The 23,122-nt window shown below is 49.8% G+C and overlaps 1 protein-coding gene across 5 annotated transcripts in view; it reads right to left on the bottom strand.

Moving 5' to 3' along the window:
* TDRD6 (tudor domain containing 6) overlaps positions 1-23,122 on the bottom strand; it is a 1,508,150-nt gene that overhangs the window by 241,650 nt on the left and 1,243,378 nt on the right. For all 5 annotated transcript variants that reach the window (XM_069605809.1, XM_069605810.1, XM_069605812.1 and 2 more), the window contains one exon: positions 15,866-15,955. In XM_069605809.1, coding sequence (XP_069461910.1) covers positions 15,866-15,955 — 90 coding nt within the window. The remainder of the gene's footprint in view (positions 1-15,865; positions 15,956-23,122) is intronic.

Raw genomic sequence — 23,122 nt, 5'->3', positions numbered from 1 at the left:
AAGGGAGATATTCCCTAGGTGGGGAATTTGCGATACGCTCAGACAATGGCATTCATTTTGTAAATGACCTTTTCAAGGAAGTGACAATTGTTAGGTGTGAAACACAAGCTGTGTTCAATTTACCACCTGCAGGCCAACGGGATGGTCAAGAAGATAAATGGCCTCCTCAAGAGCAGATTCTCCAAATTGGGTCATACCCTAAAAAATAATTGGGTGTATTGCCTGCCACTAGCACGGTTTCAACTCAGAACGCAGCCTAGTAAGGACCATCATTTGTCCCTGCAAGAGATAGTGACGAGGAGGCGCATTCAAACGCCACTATCTCCAGTGAGACGGGCGTCGGACGCTCAGAGCTGCTACAGTGCTGGGGGACGAGTAAAGAATATCTCACCCAACGGAACGAGCTGTGCAAAGTATAGCCCAACAAATAGCGCCCCCATTTACACGAGAAAGATAAACAAAGACCCCAGCAGCAGACAGTCCGAAGATGCAGTTAATGCCCGATGAAAGTGTATATGTGCGTAGTTTCGTGCGGAGATGGAACTCTCCAAGATTTCACGACCCTTATGAAGTGTGTTTTGCGCACACCTTCTGCTGTGAAGGTTAAGGGCCTGAAATTTTGGATACACCTCTCTGATGTTATAAAAGCACACGATAGCACAGCACCCCATGGGAAACAGCCACAAAAAATGGAAAGTGCAGTGCCATAAGTAAAAGGTAGACAAAGAAAATATGAGTGAAGAATCCCGTGACCATCTACAGTAATATGAAATGCATGTGAAAATGATAAGTAAACAAAAATGATTGTACATGAACCACAAGGTGCTATATTTATACCTCTCTCTCCATCTCTCACACTACTTCTCTATTCTCTCTCTCTCTCTTTTTCCCTATCTCTCTTTCTGAATAACTATTGGTTCTGAAATAAATGTAAATAAATTGCTTGTTGAGGAGATACATGATAGTATATTGTTTATCTGTGTGTACTTAACCCATTCATATCACACCTATAGGTGGAAACATGGCAGAAAGGAAGGCCCTCACTAACACTACAAATGTAGATAGCAATAGGGAAGAGGTTAGTGCTACTAGAGCTTATAATTACTAGTGTCGGTTATATTTTGTCGCCATTGTTTTCTCTGTAATGTTCTGTCTAGGGTTGTACTGGAGCCTTACTTTTATATTAGGTGGTATAAAAGAGGGGGGGGGGGGAGATGGGGTAGAACTAATACAAGATAGATCAAACCTCATTTCCTCATTTGGAATGGGTTTAAAGTAATATGGGCCCACAATGCCTCTACAAATGTTAATCTCACCTCTATGCACAAAAACCAAACTGTCAAAGCACCAACACTTACATATGCAACTATGAGTTATGATGTTGACGATGTATCAAATGATTATAATTTTGACACTCCAACATTGGATGTAGTGGTATCGCCATTTGTACATATGCACGTAACCGGGAGCCTACCTCAGATGGCAAGAATATGCACTTTAAACCGCATGCCTCAACCCCACAAACGTATCCAACCTTACAGTCTTGGCAGAGTCATAGTGAACACAAGGAACAAGTTACTTACCTGTAACTGTTGTTCTTCAGCATGGGTCTGGCATGGATTCACATGCTCATGAATATTCCCCGTCGTCAAGCTGGGAATCCTCGGTAAAGAAAAATAAATCAGTGTCAGTTTCGTTTCCGATCTGTCTTTGTTAGTAGTAACCAATCACTGGTCTCTGGGTCATACTACCCCCAGCCAATGACTGCCCTCTCCCTAAGCCCCTCCTCTGGCAGCCATCCTCAGATTTGGTAGCACGAAAAGTGGCAGTATGAACAAGTGAAGAGCCGCAGAGGGGTAGGAGGAAGGGTTTGCATGTGAATCCATGCCAGACCCATGCTGGAGAACAACAGTTACAGGTAAGTAACTTGTTCCTTCCCCAGCATGGGGTCTGGCATGGATTCACATGCTCATGAATATAAGAATACTTAGCAGTACACACATGCACAACCACGGGAGGTGGCAAAAGGCTCAACATTAAGCATTACATAAACTCAACATTAAACAACTCTTACCTCCTCACCAGGCCCACCTTCAGGCGAACAGGTTGCGCAGCACTGCTTGGCCGACTCTGGACTCCTCCCTGGAATCCCGGTCAACGCAATAGAATCTCGTGATGGTGTGCGTCGACCTCCACGTAGCAGCCCTGCAGATGTCCAGCAGGGGCACACCAGACAAGAACGCCATAGTAGCAGCGATCGCTCTGGTCGTATGGGCTCTCGGACGGCCGGGCAACGGTCGGTTGACCAACCGATGACAGTGCATGATGCAGCCGGAGAGCCATCTGGAAATGGAAGCCTTCGAGAGAGCCTTCCCTTGGTTCACAGGTCCAAAGTTCACAAATAGCTGTGATGTCTTCCGAAAACTCGTTCGGTCCACGTAGAACTTAAGCGCTCTAGCTACATCCAGCGAGTGCAAAGTCCTCTTGGCCGGCGACGAAGGCGACGGGAAGAAAACTGGCAACACCAAGGGCTCGTTGAGATGGAAGTCCGACGGCACCTTGGGCATGAAGGAGGGGTGCGTCCTCAGCACCACCCTCGTATCGTGAAAAGTCAAGTATGGAGGCTTGCAGGATAGGGCCTGAATCTCTCCCACGCGTCGTGCGGAGGTGATGGCCACCAGGAACGCTGTCTTCCACGACAGGAACTTCAACAGCGCTGAATGCAAAGGCTCGAATGGCGGCCCCATGAGCCTGGTCAGCACCATGTTGAGCTCCCACGCCGGGGCTGGAGCCTTCACCGGCAGGAACGATCGGAACAGTCTCTTCATAAATTCCTTCACCAGTCGATGAGACCACAAGGACGGCCGTCCTGTAGTTTTGGTGTATCGGGAGATCGCTGCCAGATGTACCTTGATGGAAGCGTGAGCTAGTCCAGCTTTGGCCAGCGACAGTAGGTATGGTAGCACTTAAGGGGCCGTAATCCGCAGAGGGTTAATGTTCTGTGCACGGCACAAGAACGAGAACCTCTTCCACTTATGTCTGAGGCACTTGAGAGTTGAGGACGCCCTGGCCTTTGCAAGAACCTCTCTGCAGTCAGCCGGGATATCGTACCCTCCAAACTTAGTGGTGCAGGAGCCAAGCCTGCAAGTTCAGCGACTCTGTGTCGTGATGAAGGATGGCACCTCCCTCTCTGGAGAGAAGATCTGCGTCCGTTGACAGCTTGACTGGTGGGGACGCTGATAAGTCCAGAAGGTCCGGGAACCAGATCTGTCTTGGCCAGGCCGGTGCGACGAGGATCATTCTGCACTGGGACCTTTGAGCTGACTGATGAGTGGAAGCAGCAGCGGCAACAGAGGAAATGCATACAGGAACAGGCCGTCCCAAGGGAACGAGAAAGCGTCGCCCATGCTCCTCGGCTGGAGAAACCTGCTGGTGATCCTCTGTCACTTGGAGTTCGTCGCCGTCACAAACTGGTCGATCTGGGGTTTGGCCCCATCGTTGGAAGAGCCGATCCACTTGATCCTGGCATAGTTCCCACTCATGGCACAAGCGCTGCTCCCTACTGAGTGAGTCCGCGATGGTGTTTTTTATTCCTGCCAGATGGAAGGGAACCAGAAACATCACCTGGGCGACGGCCCAGTGCCACAGATCCTTGGCCTCCTTGGATAGGGCTGGGGATCTGGTGCCTCCCTGCTTCCGGATGTAGAACATTGTGGTGGTGTTGTCGGTGAAGATCCTCACGACCTTGCCCCTGAGGGACGGGAGGAAAAACTTGAGCGCCCAGAACACGGTGCAGAGCTCCAAGATGTTGATGTGGAGAGACCTCTCTTCCGGGAGCCAAAGCCCTCTTGCGTGGAGATCTCTGGTGTGCGCACCTCATCCCTCCAGGGAGGTGTCCGTCGTCACCGTCTCCTGATGGGTCGGGATCTGAAAGTCTGTGCCCGCTGCGAGGTGCGCACGGGTGCCCCCCCCACTGAATCGCCCGACGGAAAGCCTTGTTGAGCGGGATCTTGTTTCCGAAGCTGCCTGCGGCTTGCATCCAGCAGGCGTCGAGGAACTCTTGTAGAGGCCGCATCCGTAGTCTGCACAGGTGCACTAGGTTCACGAGGACATCATTCCGAGGAGGGACTTGATGGATCTCACCCTGGCCACGTCCGTGGCCAGCAAGCGCTGCACCTTGCCCAAGATGGCCTTCGTCCTTTCTTCCGACGGAGATGCCAATCGCTCCACTGTATCGAGCTTCGCTCCCAAGAAACAGGGCCACCTGCGACGGAACCAAATGGGATTTCGGGTAGTTGATGGAGAAACCCAGCTCCGTGAGTAAGCGGATGGTCTTCGCCGTGTGCTCAACGGGGAGTTCTCTTGTCCTTGCACGGATAAGCCAGTCGTCCAGGTTGGGGTAGACGTGGATCCCCTGCAGGCGCAGCCGCGCCGCCACTGGTGCTAGGCACTTGGGGAACACCCTGGGTGTCGACTTCAATCTGAATGGCAGAGCTCTGAATTGGTAGTGACGTCCTACGAATCTGAGGAACATTCGGTGTCCAATTAGAATGGGGATGTGGAAGTAAGCATCCTCCAAATCCAACGACGATAGAAGTCGGCCTCCTCCAGCTGTCCCAGCATGTGCTGGAGGGTGACCATCCTGAACTTCTGTGCATTGATGTATTTGTTTAACCGACGTAGGTCCAGGATGGGGCGCCAACCGCCCGTCTTCTTTCTGACAAGGAAGTATCTTTAGTATACTCCGGAGCCCCGGAGCCTCTTCGGGACGAGCTCGATGGCACCTTTCTTGAGCATCGCCTTTACCTCCAACAGCAGTTGAGCGACGTGATTTTCCTTACTGGCCACGCGAGGAATGCGGGGACACTTCCTTTGGAATTCGAGAGTGTGCTCGTGGGCCAGGGCATCCAGCACCCAACGGTCGGTGGAGATGGACTCCCACACGCTGACGAACTCAGCCGGCCTCCCACTGGGGTGCTTCGGTGGGGACCCGACGCTACGGCCGGTTCAGTCCTGCTTAGAAGTGGCCTTGGCGCCTTGGCCTCCTTGCTGACGACAACGAGATCCTCCTTGTTTGCCGCAACCTCTGCAGGCCTCCTGGGATGAGGACCGGGCCTACGAGGACGTAGAGGAGCCACCGCCAGATCCTTTGGAGGCCCCCTGTCTGCCTCCGGCACTCCGAAAGGGCCATCGTTGCTGAAGGTCCCAGGGCTCGGGCCGTCTCTGTGTCGGCCTTGATGGCCTGCAGCGACTCATCCACCATTTTCCCAAACAGGTTGTTGCTGTCGAACAGCATGTCCAACACCCTGGTCTGCACGTCCTAACGGAAGTCTGTCGCCTTGAGCCAGCCTCGTCTAAGGCAAACACCGTTGCCTAACTGGCGAAACCCGGTGTTGGCAATGTCGCCACCTCACCTTCCTGCAGAATCTCCAGGGCCTCTGCCCTCTTGTCTGGTAGGAAGTCCAGCAGGGGAGCTATCTCGTACCATTGTCGTCTGCGGACGAGATGACTTGTCGCCCCATGGCGTCCAATTTCTTTCCATCGCCATCACTTGGGGAAGTAGATGTCGAAGCTGTCGCCCCTCGCCGCTTTCATCTTGGCTGCCGCTGAGACGACCGAATCCGGCTTCGGCTGAGCCCTTAGGCACAAGGGGGTGGCGTCGGGGACCCGGTATTACTTCTCTTACCAGTCCCTCTTGGCAGGCGTCGTGGACGGGTTCTTCAGGATCGCAAGTCCCTCGTCACAGATATTGTCGAGTAACGGTATCGCGAGGACCGTCTTTCTCTTGGCCTCTTGCCGTTGATAGAGGAAACCTTCCTCCTTCTGTTCCTCGGGGCAGAGCTGGAAGAGCTTGGATGCCCTGTCGATCATGGCGTGGAAGGAGCCAATTTAGTCGGGTGGGGAAGCCCGAGGGAGTGGTGATGGAAGGTCCGTCGTCATCCGTCGCCGTGTCATCTCTGGGATCCGGCGAAGGGGAGGAAGGCTCCACGGGCCGTGAGGGCATGAAGGGCGGGGGGGAATGAACTCTCCTCTGCTTGCTCAGAGGGCTTCCAGACGGGCCCGGTTCTGGATCGTCCGCCGGTGTTCGTGGTAATCTCGTCCTCATCTCCGTGCATAAGGTTTGGATGGCCATCAAAATGGCCACCGAGTTGTCCCGAGGCTCAGGCAATGGCTGCAACGGGAGGGATGGCCGCTCCTCCACTGGGGCCTCGTCGGCGCCACCGGCCCGGTGCCCGCGGACTCGCAGTGCTTAGCCTTCTGTTGGGCCCCCGTCACCGGGGCGCCCTCAGAGGACTTAGAAGACCGCTCGGACCTTTTCTTCTTCTCACCCGTTGGGCCCTTCTCCAGGCAGCTGGCGAGGTGGGAACGATGATCCCTCATGGTCTGTTCCGATAGGTTATGCACAGTCCTTCTCCACGTGAGTCTTGTCCTCATGAAGGCAGTAGAGACATCTCGAATGCTCGTCCTCCTTGAAAACATTCTGTAAACTGCATCCAGGGCAGTTCCTGAACAGCTTGGATCCGGGCGTCGAGCTGCCCTTGTCCTGGGCCGTGTCCATGGTAGGCCTCAGATCTTCTGGAATCCTCCAAGAAGCGTCACTCGACGAAAACTTCACCCTTGAGGGGCATTGGAAATTCCGAAACGGGTCCCCGTTGATCGGAAGAAGAAACAGTGAAGCTTAAGGTTCGATTAAACCGAAAAATTAGAAAATCTCCTTGAAAAAGCGCGAAAACGCAGCAAAAGCTCGAGAGCTATAGCACAAGGACTCCCAACACTTGAACGTGCGGTAAAAATCTGAAGATGGCTGCCAGAGGAGGGGCTTGGGTAGAGGGCAGTCATTGGCTGGGGGCAGTATGACTCAGAGACCAGTGATTGGTTATTAGTAGAAAGACAGTTCAGAAACGAAACTGAAACTGATTTTTTCTTTACTGAGGATTCCCAGCCTGACGACGGGGAATATTCATGAGCATGTGAATCCATGCCAGGCATCATGTTGGAGAGTAACTGTCACACACACGGCCGCCGGAGCGGGTGATCCCTGCAGCGGCCCACAGCGGGAGACCAAGGGGAAGAGAGCACATCGACACCTCCCTCTGACTGCGGCCCCCGGACCAGACCGGAGGAAGCCGCAGTATCCGGGGGCAGTCAAACTACTGGAGCTACGGCATAAGATAAGGAAAGAAGCGCTTTACCTCCCTACATCAGAGCGGGGCCTCATCAGTCAGCCTGGTAGGCCCCCACACGCACAAACGGCTCAGAAAAAGAAAAGCAACGAAGCTGCTCACTCCCCTGCTGGAACTGCCTTACATCGGGCAGGGGGGCAGCACAACCGCTCCGCTCCAAGTGGGAGAGGCCATACTCCAAGCAGCCTCCAACACACAATTAGTAATGCAGCCACGTGTGCCCCTGTATCCTACGGAAGTGAAGTCTGATTGCACCCGCCGCACCCAGCGCAGGGAGAACTGTCACACGGTAGACCAGCCGCCCTCCGACAGTTAATTCACTAAACCGGGAGTATGCAGCCCAATTGAAAGCTGCTTCGCCTCCCCTGAGGACACAGCAATGGACCCTTCCCCCTTCCCCCACACCTCCTGAGGAACGACCGCCCTGACGCAGGCGCCTGTGGCAGGGCTTCTCTCCCAAGGGCTTCAGAAGAAGCCTGATCACCCTGGAAAGACATCCACGCCAACCAAGCCACAACCAAAGGACACCTGCCTTTGCACCAACAGTCCAAACAGATAACAGACGCACCGCGGCAAACGACAACTTGTGCCCTCTCACACCTCGGAGCAGGAGAGGCACCCCCCCCCCCCAAGCGGCAGGGACTCCACGGACTCAAAGTACGTACGCAGACCAGCCAGCGAGCGGGAGAAACGCTTAATACTCAGGCTACAGGCGCTTTGGGTCACCACCTGGCAGACGCCACACGCCGTTCCAGGCATAACTGTGCTAACGGACATGCAAAAAGAAGGGCGAGACCCAACAACTGTGAAACCAACGCTGCCACCCACCCTCACCCAACCGAGGACATCCAATTGCAATAAGGGGAGATGTACATCCAGACGCAACTGCAAGCCATCCTGGCAGAAATGCGGATAATTAGATAACGGACCCATGAAACCAATACAGTGCTGGACATTAAACGCGACCCTCAGGACGTTCAAACAAGCTTGGCTACTCAAGCTGAGCATACCGCAGACAACGAACAATGGATCAGTGCGATCAAAGACAACCTGACGACAATTAGTAGCGACCTGGATAGGGTCATTAGAGAGGTTCAACGGCTGGGGGAAAAAATTAATGATCAGGAGAATCGCTCCCGATGGAATAACCTTTGTGTGGTCGGTAGGCCAGAAAACGCAGAAGGGGCGAACCTGGAATCCTTCATACATGACCTCCTCTGAGATGCTCTAAAAATTGAGAACCCGCATGAACTTACGATCGAAAGAGTGCACAGGGCACCAATCCCGAAACCCGCCCCCGACCAGTGCCCCAGAACGATTACTATGCGCCTACTAAATTTCCAGCATAAGATGGTGATACTGAGGGTCTACAGAGAAGCCAGCTCAATATGAATAGGATCAGCAAATATCAGGATATTTAATGACTAGTCACTAGAGGTCTCCAGGAGGCGCAAGGACACCCGAGTCCGCTCTTCGAAGCTCTGAAGTCCTCCGACTATCGCAACTACCTGTAATTTGCTGCAACATGGTGTGGCCAAATCGACAGCCAATGGCACACTTTTGAGGACGTGGAAACAGCGTGGCGCTTCCTCAGGCAGCGAGACGTAATCACCGCCGACTTTGTACATCCATCTCCGGAGAGCCAAAGGCCGGACCACCACCGTCCCCCCAAGTCGGACAGACCCCCAGGCGAACAGGAAATGGCAAAATAACAGCCGAAGACTGAAGGGATGGGCCCCAAAGCGTGGAAAATTATACAAAAAAGCGTAACAACCAATTTACTCCCGAGGAGAACACCTTACCTTATATCCACCCATGGATCCTGGAACTGGACACCTCTGACTCTTCTCCCAATGCAGATCAAACTTACCTGATGCATACACATCGCTACAACCATCCCCGATGCCACGAGACTCACCACTGCCCCGTCGGGCACAACTAGCAGCGAAAAGCACCTGTATCTGGGTGTAGCGAGGATGGCGTGGGGTGCTGGGATCCCTGCCCCCCCCCCCGATCCTCGTGCCTTGGCAAGCATGCCATTTGTTTGGCCTAGGTGGCGAGTTAGACCTACCCAACGTTCGTTCTTTGTTGTTTTAATAGTTTGGTTAGTGGATGTTGTAGGTCCAAGTTGGAGCCCTACTGAGTTGCATACAAGGATCCCCAAACGGGACGTCCTGGCCACGCAGATTGCCAATCCCACAGGCTGCAATACAGATACTACCAGCCACTGGCGCATACACTAGAGCAAACATGCACAGACAATGACCTCACCCATCACCCTAATAACACTCAACATCCAAGGCCTGGGTCACCTCATCAAGAGGAGGAGACTACTTAATAGCATGAGGGATCTACAGGAAGACATTTTCATCCAAAAGACTCACCTGGGGGCTGCAGAATCTGAGAAATTACGAAGTGGGTGGATCGGGGCAGCGTACCATGCCCCGCAACAGGGCAAAAGAGGGGTATCCATCCTCATCCATAAATGTGTCCCATTCCAAACCCAAAACACTGTTGTTGACGGGGAAGGCAGATACATTCTAGTCCAGGGGCACTAATACAACCACCCCATCACACTCCTAAATGTTTACGCCCTACCTCAGACACCCCTTCCTTTTTCACTGAGATGTTCACAACTTGCGCACAGTTTATGGGCTATCTCACGCTAATTGGAGGAGACCTACATGTAACGTTAGACTCCTCGAGAGACCGGCTTGGCACAACCCTGGTGGGCCCCCCCAATCTGAAGAAGCGCAACGCCCTCACAACCCTAATGCAAGACCTACACTTGAAAGATATATGGCGGTGTTAGGGAGAATTCTCTGTTTAGGCTGAATTTCCTAACCTAGCGAGTCCCCCAGCAGCTTTGCTGGATTTTTGGGGTTTATTCTTTTCTCCTGCCAAGAGTGAGACTCTTTTACCCTCACTCTTGGGCATGATTTGAGTGTGTTTCTTTGAATGTGTTTAATGGGCTATGGGGTCTTTTACCCCGTTTAATGGGCTATGGGGTCTTTTACCCCATAGGGCTTCATGTGTTTTTGTGATGTGTGTTACACAGCACCGTCAGTGCAGTGACACAGGGGTGTCATAGTGACCCCCCAGTATAGACTCCATACCCTGGGACTGACTACTGTCTCCCAGGGCATGTAAAGTCACCATTGACTTTACTAGTCTTAAATTCTGAACAGAACCAGTACCAATCATCATATTGTGGACGTACTGGCTGGGGCAATTCGATTGCCCCAGGGTCTGTTAGTCGAGGGGGCACGTCTCCGTCCCCCCTGATCGAGTTTTGGCTGGTGGCAATGGATACTACTTTTTATATTCGAACGCAAATATTTTCCTATGGGATTTCCCATTGTTTTAGGCTACTATCTTTATTTAATTGTTTATGGTAGCCTCGAACATACCGCCGGTTTAATTAATATTAATTCTCCGGTTGGTATTTTTTGCCAAAACTTGATTCTAAAATGGCGTTTGTGTTCTCGTCTGTAACTCCAACCCAAGTCGAGCCCTTTGTTCCACTTTTTGGCGGGCTTCTCCACAGAAGCCCTCCAAAGTGGTGCCACTGTGTCTGGGGTACTTAGGAGGGGTGGAGGGGAATTTAGGCACCCTGGACTGAGATGCCTAGGCAACTCAAGTCGCACTCCGTCCTGATTGGCCCAAATAGTGAGCCGGCCGGCTCATCCCTTAGCATGATTAAGTGACAGCTAGGCTGAGTGAATGGGGGTTTGCTGCATAAAAGCAGGGCTTTGGGGACTGGAACTTCCGAAGTAGCCACAGGACCTAAGAATCCGACGAGGGAGAAGCTGAGCCGACCTGCCACGACACCACCACCGGTGGAGCCCTGCTGGACTGCCTCACCACTTTTCCCAACGACAGAGGAGATCTCCCGCCGGAGAGTCTTCTTCCTTTGACTGGTGGGGATAACCAGTTTCACCGTCTTTTCGCTTTCCCGACGTATCTCGTGGCCGCCTTGCCAGTGCCAAGCACACCGGCAACCGGGATACCACGTTTTACAACGACCGCGAGACAAAGGTACCACCTTTAACCGGAAAACTCAGCGGCTGGTTTCTGCCCTGGTAGTGCAACGACCTTCATCTTTCCTCCAAGTCGAGATCTTCTCTTCCCCTGGACGACAACGCAACTTGCACCTACTACCGGGAACAACTGCCACCGCTGGAGGATCCTTGCCACTTAAGGTACCGTGTCCCGCCTGGCTTCCCTTGCTACCGACTGTACGGGGTAGATTTAGCCCCCGGCTTTCGAACCTGGGTTAGTCTGGGACACCCTGGCTAAACTTTCTTAAGCCTCTCTAAACTCTTTCTGAACCCTCTGCAATACTTTCTAAGCCTAGTGTAACAGTGTGATCTTGGGCGCATTTGTGTTCTGCTCTCTCTAAGAGTGGGCCCAGCCTTTGGACTTTGGCTCACCAGTGACTTTTTGCTCTCTGCCTTGCTAACAGTGTTCTGGAATCGTAGAGTGGTGTACCTCTTCCTATTCTGTCTTTTTCCCTCCCTTTTTCACAAACTTATTAGAGTGCAATCTAGTTAAGCGCTCACCTCTGTATGAAAATAAGTGGTGTTTTACTGTGATTTTCTAAATAGGGGAAAAGGGGTGTATATATCATAATAGTAACTGTTTAGAATATTTTACAATAAGAGTGCTGGAGTGTTTCAACTGTGTTTTTAAATAAATAATTATATACTTTGATACCAAAGCTCTGGTCAGTGTTTGCTTGTATTTTTGTATCTGAGTGCCTATTGAGTATACTTTACATACTGCTTAACTCTTCTTGAGGGAAGTCCGACTGCTCAGCCACAGCTACCAGGTAAATCTGGGTGGTACAGACTGCTACCAAGTGGGTTTACTGCCAACACCTGTAGTCTTAAATCTTTTGCAGTGGTCCCTAAGGGAACTGCACAGGTTTTTGCCTAACAGGCGGTAAAAGCACAAGCAAAGCAATGATTACACATACTACTCCCATCCTCACGACACTTACTCCCGACTAGATTACTGGTTTACCTGAGCAAACACACTCCATCGAGCCGAAGAAGGCAAGATCCTCCCAAAAACCCTCTCAGACCATGCCCCGGTTCTTTTATGCCTCGCCCTCCCAGACACACCGCGTAAGCCACCCTCCTGGAGACTCAACCTCTGCATGCTTCACTACCCCGACCTCATAGAACAGCCAATAACCGACATGGTTATTAGTGGTTTTGGGAAGCCAATCTTGTCCAGGGATACACAGCTCATAAGAGCTGGGATGCATTTAAGGCTTACATAAGGGAACAGTATACATCGCAATGGGCATTCAAGCGCAAAACCTGGGGGGAGGAAATCGCCCTGTTAACGGCCGAGCTGAAAAAGGTCGAAAGGGACCATGAACTACTAACCAGAGACAAATTGCTAAAACCTCAGCTGAAAAACCTTAGCACCAAAATCAAGCAGGTCACCACCGTCGGGGCCAAAAACCCTACACCAGCTGGTCCTAATCATATTACTCCGATAGCGATAAACCCGAGGACAATGGCACTGGCCCGAACGCAGCGCCAAGCTGCCCAAACCATAACTTCGATACGGGATAAAGAGGGAGTGCTGATATTTGTAGACTCCCAAATTAACGTTCGATTCGCAGAGTTCTATAAAGACCTGTACACGGCTCCCAACGCCCCCGCAAACCCGGACATCGACCTCTTTCTGGGCTCCATTCAGATCCCAACAATCCTCCCTGGCCACATCCCTTCCCACGAAGCACGCATCACAAGCGCCATTGCTGCGCTAACAGCTGGAAAAGCGGCAGGGCCGGACGGGATTCCAATCGACCTGTATAAATAAAATGGGGGCGGATATCGCAACCCGACTGGAGGAGGCATTCAATGCAGCTGTGGACCTCTGCCGCCTTACCCAGTCAATGCTCTCTGCAAACAAAGTGGTCTTTCATAAAGCAGGGCAGGATCCCGAGCTATGTGGGTCTTACAGACCCATCTCCCTCATAAACGCGGATGCCAAGATACTGGCAAAATGTCTAGCCAGGCGCATTGAAAACAGCCTCCTGCACGTCATACACAAAGACCAGACAGGGTTCATACGTAACAGATATTCAAGCGACAATATCAGGAGGCTACTACATAGTGTAGCTGGGGACGGAGACGCAGAGTACCTAATACTAACTGCAGGTGCAGAAAAGGCCTTTGATAAAGTATAGTGGGAGTTTATCTTTAAAGTGCTACCCCGATATGGCTTTCCTCCCCACTTGGTCCAGCTGATCAAACTGCTTTATACGAGCCCCACCGCAGCAGTCACCACCAACGGCACCACCTCCCCGGCCTTTGCGTTACAATCCGGCACCCGCCAGGGATGCCCGCTTTCGCATTTGCTTTACGCATTATCCATTGAACCTATAGCGATCAGACTCCACGCAGATGGGCATGGATGGGCACCAATCAAGGGGCGGAGAAACACTGCGTGTCCCTCTACGCGGACAACATGCTACTATATGACGGTAAAGGGCACGCATCCCTCACGCACATCCGGACGCTCCTTATGGAAATAGGCCCTATGGCCGGCTATACAATCAACTGGAGCAAGTCCGAAATCATGCCATTATGCCCGGATATCCCGTGGGAACAAGGAAGAACTGCACCCTTCACCCTGCAAACGTACCATATCAAGTATCTTGGAATTAATATTAGTGCCTCACTGGACAACATTAGCGAACTAAACTATCCCAGTAAAATGACGGGTATATGTCAAGACCTAAAACAATGGAACACACTCGCCCTCTACCTCACCGGGTGTATAAACGCTCTTAAAATGAACTCATTCCACAAGCTCATATACATTGCTATGATGATCCCAGCGAGCCCAGCATTTGACTCCATGAAAGTGCTCGATAGAGCAATAACCCAATTAATTTGGAGACGGAAGAAGGCTAGAATCCGCCGTTCGGCCCTTCAAGCCGCCAAATCAACGGGGGCCTTGCGGCCCCAGTCTGCGAGCCTACCACCAAGTGGCACAGGTCTGCTGGGTAAAACGCTGGGTGGACACATCCGATTACTCCAGCTGGAGGGCAATGGAGGTCCGAATGATGGAACCTCTCAACCCCATTGAAATCATGGCCACCCCCCCACGCAAACTCCCCCCTGACCGAAATAAACACCCAATCAATCATCGGACCCACCATAGTCCAATGGCACAAACTCAGGGCGGCACAAGGGGTCCAAACCCGGTTTGCACCTCCATGGTCTTCCATTAGGGAAATCCTTACATACGGGATCACACACAAAATTCACAGCAAACAAAATCTCGAGTGGGCCGAACTACAACTAATGGACATATGTGAAGATGGACGACTCCCTTCAAGCTGGGATTGAACAGACGTGACTGGCTCCCATTTCACACAATTAGTAGCACTATACGCCAGCACATCACTCAAACACCGCTATCACCTACCCCGGCTCCCAGCGAGGCGGAAATGGAGCACCATTTAGAAAGCTTCCCGCACCTACGCATCTTCTACCTAATGGCTATTCCCAACAACCTAGGGCGCAACCTCACATTAGCGTAGTCCTGGACCGAGGATCTAGGCAACCAGATAGAAAACTCGACTATTCTGGAATGCTTTGCAGCCATTCCCCTAATCTCCACCAACCTTTAAAACAGGGACATCCAATTCAAAATCATACAGCGTTTATACTATACCCCTTCACGGATGTACCAAATGGGAATCACACACTCAAATAAATGCTGGAGGGAGTGCGGAACCCTAGGTACGATGGGCCACATCCTATGGCACTGCCCCAAACACTCAATACCGGAGGGGAGTCCACAGACAAATCGAGGGCATCAGCTGTCGCTTTCACAACCGATGTGATGCTGCTGGGGGCAGGGGCAGACGACTGGCACGAGGACCCTCTAACCCGTAGATTTATAGGGATACTGCTTTTCACAGCTATGGAAAGTACTCACCATTCATTGGAAGGAAAAGACCCACCCCCACACTCGGAAAGCACAGAACTACTAGCGAAAACCTGTAGGCTAGAATTGGCTGCTATGACCAGAAGACAAATATACAATCCCGCCAGGTTGGATAAATTCCGAGCACTCACGGACCAGTACACCTAAGGGGGAGGGAATGGACTTGTACCCGGGGAGGGACATTCAAGTAAGCACCCATGTGCACACAGACCCAGGGCACATAACTCTCCCACAATGTGGGCTTAGACAGCTATTAGTCTGGGTATGGAATCCTAGTATCCTGGAGTGCTCTCTGTAAGGCCAGGTTGAGCGCCACACCACGACTCAACTCAAGTGTGGGGGGAGGGGAGTTTGGTTTTGGTATTGACGGAATACTCGTACAACCAGACTCATCAAGTGATTATCGGAGAAGGGGAGGATAATGGACCTGCAGCGAGACGGGGGTGGAACAGTGACCAATCTACATAACCCGAGCGGGAGAGCAGGTGCTTGAGCCAGCTGGCTCCAGCACCCCCCTCAACCCCCCCATTGCCTTCCCTGAACTCTGTGTTACATTGTTTATGGCTATTATTATGTTTTGTAATGTTATGCGAAATGCCAATAAAAAAGTTTAAAATAAAATTATACTTAGAATCACTGAAATACAAACAGCAGAAATATTTACATTCTGTCTAGTTCAGCCTATAGATTTCTTTCAGTACCTTCATCAACTGGTTTAGACTTAGCACAGTCTTCGTTGCCTACATTTTCATCCAGAAATGATATTTGATGATCCAAACCAACAGATATTCCTACAAAACAAAAATTAAATGGGTTACATTAACACAAAAAAGCGATGCAATATTTGAAATACCGGAAGCTCAACATATGTACCGTCCACATCAGTATCAGAAGCACTCTAAGTACTATTCTCCGGAGACAGATCATGAGATTTGTGCAAATAACTGTTCTTTCTATTAATGAACAAAAAAAAAGGTTTATACAACAATGCAACCATGATTTATAGAATAAATCATACTCGACTGTGCATACAAATCATCAAGTAGTAAATTTGGGGACCACAAAAAGAAACAGGACTGAGGGTGAACTTAAGTTCCCATTTCCGTGAAACAGTGGTTGCTTTATTCAGGTCAGTCGATCATTGTTTTGATAGTCAAAAAGCTCTACTACACGGATTGGACATCCCAAGATCTGTTTCGCTGTCCTCTGGCATGGGAAAAGCCCAAGGCAATTACTTCTCCAAAGAAAGTTGATGCAAGTTACCCACCTCAAAATTAAATACTTTTAACCCTTTAGGTATATAACACAACATAATTCTGTGACCAGCCATCCTGTTACAATGGATTTTCAGAATCAGCCCTGTGGACAGATTCTAAGAGGCCATCCTATTCTAATAAACAAGGACAAAAACCAATGTCTAGCCAAACTATCTGGGTAGTGCGAGTGAACAGCAAGGCTTAGACAAACTACCTTTTGGCCTCCTGTACAACCTCCCTCTGTGACATTCACTTCAAATCCAAGTTTCTGTGGGAAAAGAACTGAAATAAAGCAGGCTTCAGGAGGGATGGGAGGGGAAGGGAGGAGCAGAGGTGGGATGCGTTACCGAAGATTTTATACTCTTGCTGCTTTCCCTCCATAGTCATCAATGGAGCATCCCAAGTTTTTTCCTGTGTTGTAACCAGCCCTTATTTTTGAAGTTAAGTGAAGCCTAATAATTCACTTACTTGATGAGCTCATCTGTTTTGGGGGGGGCACCTATTAGTACCTACGACCATCAGTGCATTGGTTCTTCGTTCTCCATTAAGAAATTCCTTTTTAGTTTTACAATGCACACATCTTACACGGTTCTATGTGATATTGCCAAATTTTGAAGGCAGCGCACATTAAAGAATGATTATATCATCGGTTTTGTGTGGCATGAGCACCACTTCAAGGGTGGGGAGGGGCATACACCACAGCAATGTTCCTAAAAGGCGATCCCATGCCCTCCCTCAACTTTAAATCTTGTGTTTACCCCACAAACTGCCCTTGGCTCCCCCGCCTCCTCCATCCCCCCCCCAAAAACATTCCCTCCTCATTCCCCAGACAGAGACACAAACACTTGGTCATTCCCCCACCCACTCCTTTCCTCGATGGCCACACAAACACTTACCTTCTCCGCCTCCCTTTCACGCTACATGTATATCACCTGAACATACACATACTAATTGCTCCTGCCCGCGACTTCCAGCCCGGGCACGCCGATCAGCTACTGCATGCAGTTAGTGAACTGACAATTATTTTTTTTAAATGAAAAAGATTTTTTCTGTTTGATACCCTTACAGAAAGGTATATTGTTTTTGCCTTTAACTAACTTTGTGACTGCTTGCGTTGTGTGTCCAAGAAAGGCTGGTGGCAGCAGATATTTTCCTACCATGTTTTATATATTCCCATGTTCAATTTAGCATTTTACCAATTAATGCTTTTTAGAGTGCTATATACTCCAAAACGGCCACCCTGTATTTTGGCCTTCCTGTCCTCAAGGGGTCCCGATTTGCCATATATGGTAAGCCTTTTCCCGGGAAGAGCCTCAGCTGCACCAGGCAAAGACGTTGTGTGTTTTTGTGTCTGGATGTTAAGGATGGGACGGTCTGGCCTAAGTGCATCTGTTGCGGGGCAGATTTAGGTGCCAGAGGTTATCCTTGATTAGACAGCCCCTGCAAGTTTGAATGGTGCATATCCTTAACAAGGGTCGGTTGAGGTGACCAGCTCGAAGACTGGCTACAAATAGGTTTACGGCCATTCATCAGATCATTGTTGGAGCTACGACACCTACGAATAGTAGCATCTTGCTGTAGACTCCGAAGTCATTGTTGCAGTCACCAAGCGTGGTCTTCTTCAACCTTCCAGGCAAAGCCCTTTTCCTTTGCGGATCTCCATAAGGCCTTCATCAGTGTTTCATGTCCTGGACCGGTGGGAACAACCAGCCTTGGCTCCTGCTTTTGGATACTGCACTTGGAAGTGTTCAGTAGTGTCCTGGAACGATACTGTTGGACGACCAGCTTCCTCGTAGGCGCCGTGCTGAGTTTGGATTTACGACGCCACAGACCCTCGACTTGTGAAATAAGAAGGCTGCAAACACAGTTGCATCTCTCCAGCATCAAGATAGGCCTTGCAGGAACAGCTTCCTAATTTTAACCATGGGAGTCCACTTCCACCATTTGTTGGTATGGTCCTTCCTTCATCATTCCAAGGTCATTCAGCTCTCCAGTAACACAAACCATCTCGCAAGAGTGCTCACAAGCCGGAGTTAAATCCGGGCAGCAAAAGTGACCTCTGCACCAGCATCCCCTCCAAGGGAACCAAAACACGTAGCACGGAGGCCAAGTAATTTCAGGAGACTCTGAAGTGCTCCCTACGTGATTTGGACTACCAGAGGGTGAATACGCCTACCTGTTCATACACCCCGACCTGCATAGGGTCTAAGCGATGTAAGATTCTTGCCCCATCTCTCCCTCTGGCCAAATATCCTGCTCTGAGCCTTCTCTAAGGGGTTGGATTGGGAGAGGGTCTTCTAAGAACTTTCTTCTCATGTTCTTCAACTTTGAAACACTTGCAAACTGCCTGTTGGCTTTGCCAACACTGGTTCAGATTACTTTAAAGACGTCTAGCCTCCGACAAGAGTTCTATTTGGACTTTTGACTAAGCACATTATTCCCCATTTCTTCTAGTAAGGGGAGGACTTGAAACACAATACACAACCTTAAACCTATAAGGTTCTTCTATTTTAACTCATTTCTTACTTACTGATTACTTTTCTAAATTGATTACTTACCTGTATGTTTTAAAAGTAAAGTGCCCTGTTGCGAGAGCACCCCAAAAGTGAATGTGTATATAATTGCGAAGTGCATTTACTCACACTCTATTAAAATTCCTGGTCGTCTCAAATCGTAGATCCCATCAGGGATTGAAAATATACTTAAACATGAGCAAAGATAACTTGTTTATGGATGGGATGTCTCACTTGTTTCTTTCAATATTTTATTCAAACCAAGTTTCAACATGTAATCAACAGTTATTTTTTTGCACAATCAATCGTCCTCATGTGGCAGCAAAGTATTGGAAGTAACATGTTAATTTAATGCATAAATCTTAGTTGGTTACCTGTAACTATATTTCTCCAGCATTGGTATCTTTCATCGATTCACATGTTTGAATATTCCCCATCGTCAGAATGGAATCCTCAGTGATAAAAAAAATAACTAATTTTTTTTAAATATACATCCATTCTCCCCTAGAGAATGCAAGTAAATACTCCATTGTGGCCTATGAGCCATTCCATTGTGTAGTCCCTCCACCTCACTTTGGTCCTTCATGGCCCCAACCAATGAGGTGACAGGGTTTAAGCTCCACCCCAGACAGCCATCTTCAGATTTTGAACCGTGAAAACTACAGTATGATGGGTGCTGAGCGTAGGAGCAGCCTCTCAGGGGAGGCGGGTGGGCGCATGTGAATCTATGAAAAATACCAATGCTGGAGAACTACAGTTACATGTAAGTAACTAAGACTTCTCCAGCATTGGATCTTTCATAGATTCAGATGCTTGAATAGAATACCAAGCAGTTAAAGCATGCCACCATCATATACATATATACATATATAAGCATAGATGCAGAAAAGTTATTTCTGACAAACCCTTACCATGCAGCAACACAAGGGTTACCTACTCAGGGAAAGGCGGCTGGTCCTACCTTATGCAAAGAGGTGGCGGAGAACTGCCTGTCCAACTGCAGATTCCTTGTTGGCATCTTCTGCTAGGCAGTAGTGTTTGGCGAACGTGTGCAGAGTGCTCCAGGTAGCGGCTCTGCAGATGTCCTTCAAGGGTACCCCTGCGTGAAACGCTACTGATGCCGCTCTCCCTTTGGTGGAGTGTGCTGAAGGCGATTTGGAGAGGGGGTCGCCCTTCAATTGATGACAATGGGTGATGCATAACGAGACCCATCTTGCCAGACTTTGTTTGGAGATATGCTGCCCTTTAAGCGACCAGCGAAGGCAATGAACAGCCTGTTAGATAAGCAAAACTCCTTAGTTCTCTGCAAGTAGAATTTCAAAACCCTAGTCCCATCTAGGGAATGTAAAGCTCTTTCCGCGTCTGAGATATGGTTCCGGAAGAAAGATGGTAGCACAATGCGCTCTGTGAGTGTCATTTCCTATAAGACCTTGGGCAGAAATGTTGGGTGTGTCCTCAAAATGACGCGGTCTTGCTGAAACAAAGTAAAAGGAGGTTCTGAAGACAAGGCTTGTAATTCACTGATCCTCCTGGCTGAAGTCATGGCCATCAAAAAAGCAGTTTTCCAAAATAAGAATTTTATTTCACATCTGTGAATGGGTTCAAAAGGGGGTTCCATGAGGGCCGTTAATACAGTGCTTAGGCTCCAGGAAGGAACTGATGAGGGCGTAGGAGGGCAAGTAGGCATCAACCCCTTCAGCAAGATCTTGATGGCCGGAGAGGGTAATGACTGCGCTTCTGGAGTCGTTGTGTATCCCGAAATGGCAGACAGGTGAACTTTGATGGAGGATAGGGAGAGACCTGTTTTAGCCAAATGTAAGAAGAAAGGTAGTATCTGTTCTACCGAAGCAGTAAGTGGGTTAATTGTAGATGTTTCATACCACTTGGGGAAGCGGGTCGATGTCCGCACGTAGGTGATCCTTGTCGAGGGGGCTCTAGAGGCCCTGATTATGTCCCAGCAGTCCGCCGGAAGGTTCAAGTTCAGGAGTTTGCGCTGCTCAGGAACCAGGCCTTGAGGGAGAGGTTTGCTAGGTCGTGGTGGAGGACTTTATGGTTCTGCTGAGTCAAGAGGTATTGATGTGCCTGGAGGCGAATTGGTACCAGATCGGTCGCGCCCAGTCCGGCACTATTAGGATCATGGAGCAGTCCTGCTCCTTCATTCTGCGCAGAACTCTGGTTATGAGTGGAATGGGGGGAAAGGCATAAAGGTACTTCCCTGTCCAGTCCACCGAGAATGCATCTCCTGCTGACTGATGTTCCGGGTACCTTGAGGCTTGATATGTCCTGTTCGCTCCTGTGGCAAAGAGGTCGATCTGTGGATGGCCCCATACAGAGAAAATTTGTTGGACTTCCTTTTCGTCTATCTCACATTCGTGGGATGAAGCGTACTCCCTGCTCAATTTGTCCGCTAGGACATTGTCCACTCCCGGGAGCTGTTCCGCCCTGATCTGAACTTTGTGGTGCAAGACCAATGACCATAGCAGTTGAGCTTCCTGTGATAAGACCTCTGACTTCGTGCCCCCTTGCTCGTTTGTGTAATGCATGGAGGTTGTATTGTCTGTCTGGATGGCCAGTACTTGACCTGTCACTACTGGAAGGAAAGCTTTTAGAGCCCATCGTATCGCTCTGAGCTCTAAAGCATTGATGTGGAGCTGGGATTCCTGGGCTGACCAAGCCCCTTTCGTTTGGAGGTCCACCAAGTGCGCTCCCCATACTGAAAGTGACGCATCTGTCCTCAAGAGAAGGGTAGATGTTGGTGCCTGGAATGGCATCCCTTGGAGTAGGTTCCGCAGAGTATTCCACCATCGAAGTGCTTTGTGTACCGTCGTCGGTATCTGGACTACATCTTCCTATGAACCTATTGCTTGTTTCCATTGATGGTCCAGGGCCTCCTGGATTGGTCTCATGCGAAGTCTGCAATTGGGTATGAGAAATATACATGAGGACATCATGCCCAGGTGGGATTTGAAAGTGTACCGTGGTTGTCTCTTTTTGTAGGAACAATGACGTTGAGCGGAGGATGTCTGCTACTCTGTCCGCCGCTGGTCTTACCCTAGGAATGGTGGTGTCGAACTCGGCACCCAGGAAGAGAACCGCCTTGCTGGGTACTGGGCAGGATTTTATGCTGTTTATCGAAAAACCTAACCCTTTTAGGAGTTCTATCGCTTTCGGTACTGCCAAGAGAGCTTGACTGTAGGAGCTTGCTCTCATCAACCGGTAGTCCAAATATGGAAAGACCTCAGTTCCCATCCTTCTGAGGTTTGCTGCTCGTTGCTGATTTTAGCCCGAATGGGAGTACCCGGAATTGGAAATGTAGGTCTCCTATAGCAAACCTGAGGAACTGCCTGTGGGCAGGATGAATCGGAATGTGGAAATATGCGTCTTCTTAGTCCAGAGTGGCAAGGAAGTTGTTTCTGTTCAGCCACAGTAAGACGCCTTGCAAGGATATCATTTTGAATTTGATGTGATTGATGAATGTGTTGAGTGCCCTCAAGTCCAATATTGGCCTCCATTGGACGTTCTTTTTCTTGATTAGAAAGAAACGGGAGTAGAAACCTTTTCCCTTCTGGTGATACGGAACTGGTTCTATAGCTGCTTTGCGCAGTAATTTTTTAACTTCTGCCATGACGTGTCGCAGCAAGTGAACCATGTGAGGGGTGGGAGCCAGTGAAGGAGGTTGGTCTATGAACTCTATGGTGTGACCCTTGCGGACCACCTGTAGTACCCACTTGTCCGATGTTATCGCATTCCAGCGTTGAAAAAATTGGCTTACCCTTCCCCACCCCACAGGTGTTCTACTTAGAGGGGGAAGAACCGAATGGTCAATTTTATTTGTTCTGGGCATTACTTTGGGAAGAGCCGCACCTTCCTCTCTGTGAATACCTGTTGGCGGATTGATATATGTTGCCTTGGAATGTGTTACCTTGCGACTTTTGACCATATTATCCTCTGTCTTTTGACGCTGAACCTCGAAAGGACCGAAAGGACCTTCGGTTTTTATATTTATCCTTCAAGGAACTGATGGCTCGAGCTGTGTCCGTTTTTATTCCTTTTAGGTGGTCACCTACTTTTTTGCCAAATAAGTCTTGCCCGTCGAAGGGCATGTCCAAAATGTGTGCCTCCACTTCAGGCCTGAAATTTGTGGCCTTCATCCATACCCGTCTCCTTAGGACCGTGCCGTGGGCCATTT

The sequence above is a fragment of the Ambystoma mexicanum genome, chromosome 4p (genome assembly GCF_040938575.1).
Source record: "Ambystoma mexicanum isolate Mex_15411 chromosome 4p, UKY_AmexF1_1, whole genome shotgun sequence".
NCBI lineage: Eukaryota > Metazoa > Chordata > Amphibia > Caudata > Ambystomatidae > Ambystoma > Ambystoma mexicanum.
This window is presented reverse-complemented; position numbering and strand designations above follow the sequence as displayed.